Here is an 11,964-nt window from a genome sequence, read left to right as displayed (position 1 = left end):
TCACAGTCATTTTCAATCCCAAGGACCTTGCCTACAAACCCTCTCAGCTTCCTTGCCACCTCCATAGCCCATCAACAAATCAACTTGTTTTTCTTTCACAGACTGTTATGTTTCCCACTTTTTCCTTTGGCACAAGGAATAAACAGTTTCAGAGGCTTCCCAAGATGAGTTGGGGACATGACTTCATGCGTAGCTCCGAGTGAATACAATTCTGCTGGTTTTCACTTGCTACCCACAGCACGACAGCCTGTTACACAAAATCAGTGGCAAAGCTTCCCCCACTTTTGCAAGAAAAAAAAAAAAAAGACACCCAAAAAACTTACGTAACTCCGCAACTAATCTTCACTAATCTTGAGCAAGACATTTAAATCCGGGGAATAAGCCTATTCTTCTCATCCCTCCCACCCCCTAGCCTATCCGTACAGTGAAAAGGGAAACAAACAGAAGCGAAGTTCACAGCCTGGTGCATACTCCTTTCGACAGGAGTGAAGTGGCAAAGTGTCCCCAGTCTGTTTCAAAGCAAACCCTCCTGCCCTGCCCTTTCCCATGCACAGCGGCCAAGAACCTTAAGAGAAAAGCTGCTTTTGGACTGATTATCGCTTGCTCTTAACTAAAGCATGGAGATATCTACTCTCACGGTGTACCATTGCCTTGTTTTTGTCTGGTATTTTTTTGTCGTCTATGCAATCGCGCATGTGAGAACAGAAGAGCGGCCATCTGAAGTGTTCCTTTATGGTGGGCAGTGGAAATATTTGACAGTCCTCAATCTGGTAAGCAAATCTTGTTGTACAGTGATACCAATATGCCTATTTGTTTGTCTGCCATCTGTGCCTCAAGACATATGCAGCTGGTATATTTGCTGCTGTTAAACTGCTTCCTTTAACGGTTTATACCCCAGAGCAAACTAAGCAGGGATCCATGGTTATGCTGCAAAATGTATTCATGGGTTTTATTCAGAAAGAATATCAGCTGGCAAAGCTGCTTGGCTTTCAAAATGTACTCTGAAGATAGCTGTTTTTTTGTGAAAGAGACAAGTTATTTGTGAGGAGAAGGGCAGAAAGGTAGAATATGTCTATCCAGGACATGTGCAAGTTTGATGCCTATTATCTAACCCTTAATTCAATACTCATTATAATGATGCTTGGAGTTTGACTTCAATATTTTAATAGTCTTTTAAGTCCTGTAAGTTATAGAAAAGGTAAAACAAAGCATAGCACTGTGCTAATTTAGCCATTTGGAGTACATGCTTAGTTAAAATATCAGTTTAGAGCACAAGCGAAAGAAATGCCAGCCTGCAGAGAGAGAAGTTTGTGACACTATTACACGTGTTTTAACAGTGCTATCAACTGCTCTCCGAGCTCTCTAAAAGTACACAGGAAAATGTAGACCATTATATATTCTGGTTCTCCTAATATGTTAAGGTTTCATAAGTTAGAAAACAAAATGAAAGCAAGAGAGATGGTACATGGAGAGAGGAGGCTTATTCATGGTCCAAGTGGTTCATCAGTGGCTCGTGGTGGTGGTGGTGGTGACAGTGGGGTGGAAGGACCAGGCATGTGGAGAGGGTTCCTACAAGGGACATATTTCAGGGACACTTGCTAATCTGAAGGATGACCACAGAGACCTCTGTAGCCCTTTGTCCCTTCTGTGTGACTGTCAGAGTTAAATACCAGTGGGAGGTCTGGCCCGGGGTGTTTTTATCTCTACTTTTATTCTTCAGAAGGAGACACCCTGCCATGGAATTCAATGGAAGCCTAGAGGCTCCCCAGGTCCAAGTGGGGCCTTTGGAGACCCCTGGGGAGCTGGGAAATTTGGGTTCATTCCAATCTCAACCATCCTGCGATTTAGTGAAATACTTGCAACCAAGAGGTGATGAATGGCAGGTGAGGTGGCTACAACAGCCTGGGCTTCAGGGAGCTGCAACACCCTTCTCAATGGCCAAGCCAGCTGCGCAAGGGTGACAGTACTTACATCACTGTATTTAGATGGCATATGTATCATTTGTTGCTATGTCATCTCTGTATTGGTACACCTAGGCTTTTTGTGGTGTTCTTAAAAACTAGTTTTTCTGAAATACCAGCAATCAAATGGTGAGGGTTCAACAACCTTGAGGACATTCCGTTCTCCTGATGGAACATATGTCAGTAGACTAGAACTCTACCAGCCAAGTCCCAGACAAGTTGTTTCCTGTGTGCTCAGCTCCTCTCCTTTTGTTTTTGGGTAAAGCCAGCCCCCTAAATCACCAGTCATACCCTCAGGTAAAACAGCATCTCCATCCCCTTGCACTGTTATAATGAGATCTGTCACCCAGTAGATAACACAGTTCTAAAGCATGAGATCAAGAGGATAAAGCAAGTAATTCATCTCCCAATATTTTAGGATGCATAAATACTCATTGAAATTAGCATCCAGCTTCTGTTAGTGACCAGCAGTGGATAATCAGGGAAAGGCTGCACAAGACAAGAGCACTTGTAAGTGTAAAACAAACTTTCTACGGCTCTACCTTCACAATGGCATACCTGTTTGCCTGAATCCAGGCCAAAGTAGCTAATACCCATCAAAGCCTTCACTTCACCTATCTAAAGGAAAAACATACCTTTTATAGTTATGATACCTTCCCTATCCTGTGGCAATGAGTGCCACAACACAAGTTCACCTTGCATGAAAGAGCAGTTCATTTTATTGGTGTAAAGCTGCTTGCTGACAATTGAATTAGATGTCTCTTTACTTCTGTGTTACAATTTAATTGTTCATCCCTGTTCACTTTTTTTTTTTTCCTCTGCTCATTAGGGATCTCTACCAGGTTTTTCCCTCAGTTATTCTTTTCTGCAAGCTGGAAGTCTGAGCTGTTTTCATCTCTCTTCACAAAGGGCTGCTTCTTTCATTAGAACATCCTTGTCACCCTTTGCAGTAGTTGCAGTAGTTTTTTGTAGTTTCAGGGAGGGGTAAGTAGGGCAGGTTGTAGTGGTTAAGTCATAAACACAACATGGATTTATACAGTGGCCTAAAGGTGTTTCCTTGTCTGCTTATTCCTTCTTAACAATCCTTAACTCTCCATTTGTCTTTTTTGATTACTGATAAGCAAGGAGATGGCAGTTTGAGCGTGCTATCCACAGCAAGTCCAACATTTCTTTCCTGGATGGTGATAGTTTAGAACCCACTGCTGAAAAACATACAATTGAAGTATTCTGTTGGTTGTGTTTTGTTGGCTTTTTTTTTTTTTTCCTGAAATGCACTTATCCACATGGATTTTCACCTGCTATTTTATCTCTCAGGCACTCCATATCCTAAGACTCTTCAGCAATTTTGCAGACAGGCTTTGCTTTTAAAGAAAAAAAAAGAAAATTTACAAAGCTTTTCCACCTCCATGTTCACTCCTTTTGCAGCTCATTTACAGATTTGCTTAACAGATCAGATCTCATTAAATCTCTGTGAGCAGGGACCCTTGCTCCACTTCACCAGTCCTTTGTCTCCCATGTTTTAACCACTTATTGATCTGATCCTGATGCTAAAACAGAGCTGTCAGCCAACAGGGAAATGGTTTGGGCTGATGTTACCTGTCTCTCACGCAGAAAATGTGACAATGGGGTAAGATGCACAAAATCATTCCTTCATGGCCAGTAGTCCTTCTTCTACAGAGATGTGTTTATTTTAAAGAAAGGATTGCCAAAAAGAGAAAAGGGCTCAGAGAGACAAATGCCCTCATCCTCCCTTGTTCCATTGTTCTGGATGGCACTTGTGGGTATCTCCGAGTGACAAAAGTTCTCTGAGACATGGTATAAGGTAGGAAGAGGGTGAGAAGACAACAGGACACAGGGAGTGTGGAGCTCCCTGTGGGGTTGGTTCCTCAGGACCTGGAAGAGTTGTCCAATGGTTTGGCTTTAAACCACTCCCTGTTGCAGCTGAGGGACCTCAAGGAACAACAGATGGCTGTCAACCAGAGGGTGGTCTATCAGGTGCACACCTGATGTGTTTCATTTCTGAGCCTTTTGGAAGTGGTCTCAGGAAACACCCCGGGATGCAGGGAAATACGGTCCAGGGAAGAAGAGTGGGGAAAAAGGTTCCCCTTAGGCCATGCCTTGAAGGTTTATCTCAGATCCAGGCACCTAGAAAGTTTGTCCAAATCTTCTGCCTGTCTCCTGCCAGGTTGTGATTGCCTGGCTGCTGGCACTGGCCACCTGAACTGCTTGGAAATTCCACCCCTCACCCCAGATTCCTCTTAGCTGTTTGGAACTGGATTTTAAAATGTCTTTTTGCAGAAATATGCCGTGGCCAGTTCGCTCTGATCTGAACTGAAAATACTGGGAAACGTGACATTTTCCAGGGAATGGAAATGCAGTTTGACTCCTAACTCTGCTGGAGGGATGCTGGAAGAATTTCTTCTAGATATTACCCTCTTTTAGCACCTCATTCAATTCCTCGCTAGTCATGCAGTTCTCCCCAGAGAGCTACAGCCCTGACGTTACTTCAGATTAATTTTTCTAGTTAATGATCATAGCAATCAGGATTCAGAAAGGAAATATTTTTTGTAGGGAGAAAAAAAGAAAAGATAAGTAGGTTTTGGATCAAAGGAGTTCATTGACCAATTATTGAACAAGCAGAAATGACAAATAAAAATGGGTTTGTATTCATTTGTCTGTGACACAAAACAGTACAAGCTGAATCATTCCTTGCCTGAAATATCAGAGTTCATACAAATCTGTTCACTACTCTAAACCTATTAGTAAATCACTGTATAACACTAACACTGCACCTTTAAAAACTACTAATTACATTCTTGTCCCATTTTATTCCTTATGCTTTTGTCTCTCATAATTGAAATATTTTAAATTCTTCCAAAAGCTGTTTTTTATTTACTTAAAAAAAGACCCAGTATTTAGTGTATCTATTATCCAGGTTGTTATCATGTGAATGGCTACGTGTCTGCACTAAATGTTGACTGTTACGTCTAATAGCCTACTCAGAATATTGGATTTATTTCCCCTTAAGGGAAGAGCTTGGAGCCTGTTTTATTTGTAGTAGTTAGAGATTTCAATATACACATATGGATAGATCTTATATGTGAACGTAAATCATGTCAGGTCAAACAGAAACACCCCTTTGATCACTGCAGCAGATAAAAATTAAGGTTTGTTTTTGTCACTATGACTCTCAGCTTGGAAAACTCATCTGGCCAAATTGAGTATTTCTTCAGCACCTAGTGCCATGGAGCTCTGCAGGGCCTAGGGAGGAAAGCAGCATCCCTCCAACAGGGATAATCACATCCATACTCTCCCTTTTGGGTTGATTGTTAGCTTTCTGAATGCTTCCAGTCTTCCTTCTGTTCGTGTGGGAATACTTTAGGGGATCCTCTTTATTTACAGCCAGTGGATTTATATTCCATGAGCGGCTGCAATGGATTTGTGAGTGCCAGCACTGCTGTTTGGGAAATTCGCAGAACATCTGGAATAATTTGACTATTTTTTTATTATTATTTTAAAATTTTTTTATGTCAACATTTTCCCATTAGTAAAGGGCTGCAAGATTTGGATGTGCCTTTCTTATAGGAACAAGCCTGTAAACTCTAGTCTACCAGCAGTGCACCCTGCCAGACTGAGCGTTACTGAAACGCTAGGAGTGGTTCTAGCCAGGTTCAGTTTCCTGGCTTGAAAATTATTTGTCGTCCTTTCATTGCTCCTGAAAATACAGGATGATCCCAAACTGACCGAATCTTCTTTCAAACCACAGCGATGGACAAGGATAGAGCTATGAGCAGTGCAAAACCAAACTTCTGAGACAGAGTTCAGACTTCTCTAGGAGTTGCTTTTCTCCATGTTCAGCCAAAGAAATGGGTCAGGTTACACATTCAGATAAGCATTTTCCATACAGAAGATAACATTGTCCTCCCCTGCATACGACAGAATATTTACCAGACTGAGAATGTGGCTGTTCTGTGACTGTTTCTTTTCAGAAATGTTTGTTTTAGTTAATTTTTAAGGGGGGTGAAAGAAGCAGCCTATCCCTGGCCAATGATTAATGTAAGGCTGACCATGAACAAGATAATAATAGCCCCATCCTCTGGGAACCAGGCCTCTCCCCAATTGCTTGATTGGCAATTAGTCACCATGTGTCACCAGACTGTAACCACGGTCATGTTCATTTTTCATGCTTTTTACAGAAAGTTACTGCTTACTCTACAGGGTGTAACAAGAGCTTCTGTTTATAACCAGGCTTGTTTTAGCTCTTCAAGGATTTGTCTTTTGGTGTCCTGGTAAGGCCAAGGGTTGAACCACATGTGTGGGTTGAACATGTTCTTGGGTTCGCTGCACCGCAGTACAGACTTCTCTGAACCAGATCCATGATTTGGAGGGCTGAATCCCTGCTGAAAATTGTGCCCACAGTTACAGAGGCCAATTGTAATAATGGGAAGAGAATCACATTTTAAAGAGTTGGTTTGGGTGCCTCAGAATTGAACAAAACTGTATGTGGGTTCTGATGAAGATGCTTGGGGTTTTTTGTGTAAAAACGCGGCTGTTCATGCCACCCTTTTGATAGGGTTTTGCAGCCGAACTGAGTGGTGCATGACCTTTGATTCCTGGTCCTGAGTGACCCTGCCCCAGTCATCCAGTCTGAGTCAGCACCACCACACTTCCATCACAGCAGGTTTGTGTGAGGACAGGGGACATTCCACCAGTGGCACCAGGCTGCAGTCTACTATGGGGACCATCCAGACTGTGGCAAGGATAGAGAAGGAAGGACGTGTCTTTTCCCCTTGCTTGGAAGCCACAAAATGGATGGGGATGGTTGTGGACAACTGCAGTGATACTTTGGGTCACGCAAACTAGGATCATTTTACTCCCCAGGAAGACTCAGTCTCTGCAAACTAAAGCTTGCAGAAACCTTTGTTTGACAATGGGCATGGTGAAATCATAGGCTGCTCCTTCCCTCAGATATTTTGATAATAGAGGAATTTCTGATGGAAAAGTGTTGCACTAATTCTGTCCCCTCCCTAGCACCACCCTTCTCAGCCTCTTCAGAAACTGATGAAGTAATTGGCCACAACTTCAGACATTTCACTCTAAATAAATGTCTGATTCAGAGTAAGATCATGGCAAAAGGATCTTATCCTGAAAGCTGTAACAGTCTCTTTCCATTTAAGCATCCCTAGCTGGTCCAGAGAGTGCAGCAGGCTGAACCGCCCATATTGCATCATTCTGGGATAATCTAGCTTCAAAAACAAGAGGGTACTCCATAAGTTAACAGAATTGAACTAGACTCATTGCCAAAAGGAAGGTAGCAGGGGAAGTATTTTTCTGCTGGGGCTTGCTTTTTTATATCTGACAAATCTGTTTCAACATGATCTGCTGTGTAGTGTTAGGAAAGAAAACAATCAGAAAAGCGATATTGGCTTAAGCCACAATATTCTGATAATTTAATACACAATTTGCAGAATTCTGTTTTGTCACTGTGCACTCAGTACACAGTGCATTATTGTGCACTATTGTGCACTGTGCACTAATTCTTTACCAAATCCTCCTAGCATCTTCCCAAACAACTCCCCCTTCATTACTTGTAAATGACTCTAAGAAAAAAAAACCACACACACACACACACACACAAAAAAAAAAAAACAAACCAAACCAAACCACCATAATCAACCCCACTCCAACTCCAAAATTCATTAGTTACAAATAGTTGAACTTATACAGTTTTAGTTACTGAAGTCAGGATCTCTGCTTCTGAGCACTCGAAGCCCTTTCCTGAATCCCTCCGAGTTCAGCAATCAAATTTTGATAACTTCCGCATGTAATTCTCAGAGCATTTTGAGCTACTTGACACTGAGATCAACTGCACTGTGAGTCCCTGGAAAGAAGGCCCTGTATTGTTGGCAGAACCATTCTAGCAATCGCCTTACAGAAACATTTCCTGGCATATTTTGTCCTATCATGCTCTGATATATTGAACGTAACAACTACCATAGAAAGTGTGAAAGGAGCTGGCTTTCAACATGTCCTTCCACCCCTCCCATCTGAATCACATCACACATCTCTGTTTAGTCTATTAAGTGAGATACTGTTAAAGTTATCTCCTGAACAACTTTATTTAATCAGTTTCAGTTAGTAAAAAAGATTTAGCCAACAGCTATTTCCCTCACGCGGGTTTGCAGCTCATGAACAAAACAGCTCCCTGAAGAGCAAGAGCAGAGTTCATTGAGGAACGTGGTAATTAAAGCTGGATGAGTTTCCCTCATTAGGTGTAATTGCTTTAGGTTTTGCAGGCTGTCTTCTATGGGGTGTCCTTCCTGGCTGATGTGTTGAGACTAATTAAGAAACTGCGATGTGCTAAGTGCGTAATTTCCAGCAGAGACCTTCTTTTCAGTGTCCTGGCTTTCCCAGTGTCCACAGTAAGTAACCTCTGTACACAAAAATAATGTTTGCATAAATGATTAGGGGTGTGTATAGCATAACACGCACGTGTCTAAAATAGATAAGAACTGTAGGCTTTCTCTTACCATTTGAAAATGGATTTGGACCATTTAGAAGAAGAAACAGTGCTGAGCCTGTCGTGGTTGAAAGCAAAGCCTCTTGCATGAACTTTAGGGTTGCTGTCCCCAAGCGAACACAGATTGACCCCAAAGGATGAATGAGGTGTCACCTCTCTGTTAATCTCGTGGTCCAAATAGCTGTGGATTTGTCGACTTAGGGCATTTCTCTAAAGGGCAGCATGGGCCAGGGGGACATGAGAGGGTACCTAAGAGGCAGTAAAATCTCACATCTCCTTGTCTGATTCTAGTGCAGCTTTAAATAAGTGCTGGAGGGGAACAGATTTGCAGGACAATAATTATAGTGACAGCCAACATCCGATTCACCACAAACCACCTACTCCCTCAGAGACAATACTGTTTATTGAAATGCTGTGGGTTGAACGGGAACTGGTGGGATACTTACACATGAAGGTGCTGCTCCATGTACTTGAAGCCTGCAGCCACCTCTGAATATCGAAGAGCTGAGAAGTGCTGCTTAAATCCAGTCCACAAGCAGCACTGCCAGCTGGTTCACTAAAATGTCCTGCCAGGGATGGAGACAGAAAGGCCGGCTAATTTATCTTCCCTGCACAGCAGTATTCATCATGCTGTTGTCACATCCCCCCCAGGCATCCTCACCGTGCCCACAGGACAGAGGCACAGGTTAGTCTGATTCTTCCAGGATCTCACACCCTTGATTTCCGACGCCAAGCACAAAGTGTGCTCTAATATGAAGCCAGGACAAAAAAGTTCAAATCAGCTTCCATGTGTCAGTAACCAATACCAGGATTCATTTTCTCCAGTTAAGTTCTCCCACTGTAAATTCTGTTGGGATAAAAATGGATGCCCACAGTGCAGCTTGCACCTGCAGTTCAGGAATTAAGCTTATGAATTTTGAAGATAAGAGTAAGTTTTAGGTGAACTTTCTTACCAAGATCTGTTTTTACTTTGTTACTGAGCAGAACAAGTGCTGTGGCTTGACGGCCAGTCCCTGGAGGAATACTTCTGGACCATCAAAAGATCCCATCTGCAAAGAGGGGGGGCGGGGAAAGTTTAAAGCTAATCAGTATTCCACAGAAAATGTCAGTGTTGGCAGTTTATAAAGGAGGTTTTTCCTCACAGTATCAACACAGAAAACTGCACCTCAGAGTAAATTCCTTCCTTTATGTTGTAACATGTGAGATATGTGAGTTTACCATGCAGTATCACCACTTTCCGTGTAGATGTTTTGCCTTCTCAGAAATGAAGGCACTAACCAAATCCCATCAGTTATGTTTGTCTTCCATTTTGAGATTTCTTTCATTTCGTATTTTGGTTCCAGTTTGTGTCTATATCCTTTTGGATTCTATATACCTACAATCGAGAGCTGGTTTACCCCAAAAGCCTTGATGGAGTCATCCCGCTCTGGTTAAATCACGCTATGGTGAGTAAGAAACATCCCTGCCTCTCGCAGAGAAGAGAGACTTTGCAACACATGTCTCTCCATTGTATTGTGTCGCTTTTCAGAAGAATTTCATGGCTTCTTCTTCTTTCTCACCTCCTCCTTCCTACTTCTCCAAATTTGATGTTGAGCTGTACACAGCAAACAGATGCATGTGCTTGAAGTCACTTCAAGAAGCCTTTTAGCACACAAGGAATGTCAGTGAATTGATGCTTGTCAAACCTCTGAAGTCAATGAAATGACGCGCAGTCATAGGGGAAAAAAATTCAGTGATTGTGGCTCAAAAAATAAATTGTTTCTGCAAACAGAAATGTACGAAATACAAAATGGCTGAGAGTTTAACAAAGCAATTCCTAATTTTTAAAAAAGGTGAAAGAACCAAAGAACATCTGACAGCTCAACAGCTAATAAGCTAATGTGTGCACAGCTTTGAATAGCTGAATTGCAATGATTGTTTACAGATTTTCTATAAATACTTTCCAGATTTCTCCTTCATTTGCTCTGGCTGTTTTTATGATGTGTTGAATAATCACATATTTCTCATCAGTCAAGTGTAAGGAGGCTGACAGTAACATGGAAACCGTGGGTGGATTATAAGGTCAGGGAGGCCTCGTGGGGCGAATGGGAAGGGGGAGAGAAGGGAGAGGTTCAGCACTAGACTGAATCAGAGGAGCCAGAAAGTATGAAATAATTGCACAGAAGACTCATTTCTCTCCAGACTTCATTTCTTAAGTACAACGCTTTGCAACCCACTGCAGCAGTTCCGCTGCGTGGTGAAGATAAATGCAGGAGGCTTCGGGGTTTCTGGCTGAGGACACTTGATAAAGGTTTTGAGCAGCAGCCCTGATTTAGCTCTGTGTATTCAGATACGTGTGCCTGGAATCCAAACACATACAGGCATGTCTGCATTACTGATAGCCTAGTGATGAACTGCAGCCATCGTGCACTTTTAACCTACCACCCTCTCTCTGCCGACCAAGCCATCCACAACGAAGGTGCTTTGGTGGCTCCACATGAACGCAAATGGGCACCACTTTCTTCCAAAACCATGGTCCACCAAAAAGAAATATTCGTGGTGTCCTCAGCGCCATGCTGGTTTCAAGGCCAGGATTTGGGATGGGTGACTGAAGTTTAACAGTAGTGAAGATGCTAGGGAAGGGGAGGGCTCAGGGTCGAGCCGAGAGGAGATAGGCTTTGCTGCTTGTTTTAATCCTGGCGCACAGCTGAGAATTTGCCCTTTCCATTTCCACATTTGTTCATGATATGGGAAGGCTGAGAGTTGCTAGAACGTACATTTTTATTTCATGTGCAAGAACTCTTTGCAGGAATCCCTCAAATGCATTTGTTAGAACTTCTTTCTTACTCTACCTACATCTACATTTCATAACAGAGTCATTCTGACAACAACAAAAAGCTTTTCCATTCAGAAATGTCAAAAACAGGTGTTAAAAAAGGAAAACAATTCTTCCTCAAAATTATTTTGACGAGAGAGTAACTTCACATAAAGCAAACCTCTATCACAACCTAGTATTTTATTTCTAAAGCTCCTAACACACCGCAGACGTCTTGTGTTTGACAGTTGCTGGGTGGCAATTTTTCCTTCCAGTCACTGTTGAGCATAAAACATCTGCCACCAAAAAAGACTGATCCCCGCTAGTGACAATCTCCACATTTTGGGACACCTTCCAACAGGTGCCTTCAGGCTTAGCTGAAGCATTTCTTCCTTTCAACCCTAAATATCTGCTGGAAACACTAGGGAGATCCAGGGAGCTACCAACACTTTAAGGGACAATCTCCAAGTTCTGATTGCCAAGCAGATGCTTTTTCTTTGGGTTCATTGCACATTGCTACACTTTATGGCTCTGAGCTTGCAGATATTTCATGGCAGATTGAGGCAGTATCTAGCTGGCTTTGGTGGAAAAAGACATCAGTGTATCAGTAGTAGATGTCAGTGCCATATCATTTGCAGTGGGAGTATTTTTATTTTTTTTTTACCTAGGTCTATTTTAACATTGTAAAT

The 11,964-nt window shown here is 42.3% G+C and overlaps 1 protein-coding gene across 3 annotated transcripts in view; it reads left to right on the top strand.

Moving 5' to 3' along the window:
- Positions 1 to 440: 440 nt before the first annotated feature.
- ADTRP (androgen dependent TFPI regulating protein) overlaps positions 441 to 11,964 on the top strand; it is a 34,208-nt gene continuing 22,684 nt past the window's right edge. For all 3 annotated transcript variants that reach the window (XM_071805539.1, XM_065832593.2, XM_071805540.1), the window contains exons 1-3: positions 441 to 770; positions 8,249 to 8,383; positions 9,825 to 9,926. In XM_071805539.1, the coding sequence (XP_071661640.1) occupies positions 618 to 770; positions 8,249 to 8,383; positions 9,825 to 9,926 (390 nt within the window). In that variant the 5' untranslated portion in view covers positions 441 to 617. The remainder of the gene's footprint in view (positions 771 to 8,248; positions 8,384 to 9,824; positions 9,927 to 11,964) is intronic.

The sequence above is a fragment of the Patagioenas fasciata genome, chromosome 2, assembly GCF_037038585.1.
Source record: "Patagioenas fasciata isolate bPatFas1 chromosome 2, bPatFas1.hap1, whole genome shotgun sequence".
NCBI lineage: Eukaryota > Metazoa > Chordata > Aves > Columbiformes > Columbidae > Patagioenas > Patagioenas fasciata.
Note: the sequence above shows the minus strand (reverse complement) of the source record. Positions and strands in the feature narration are given on the sequence as shown.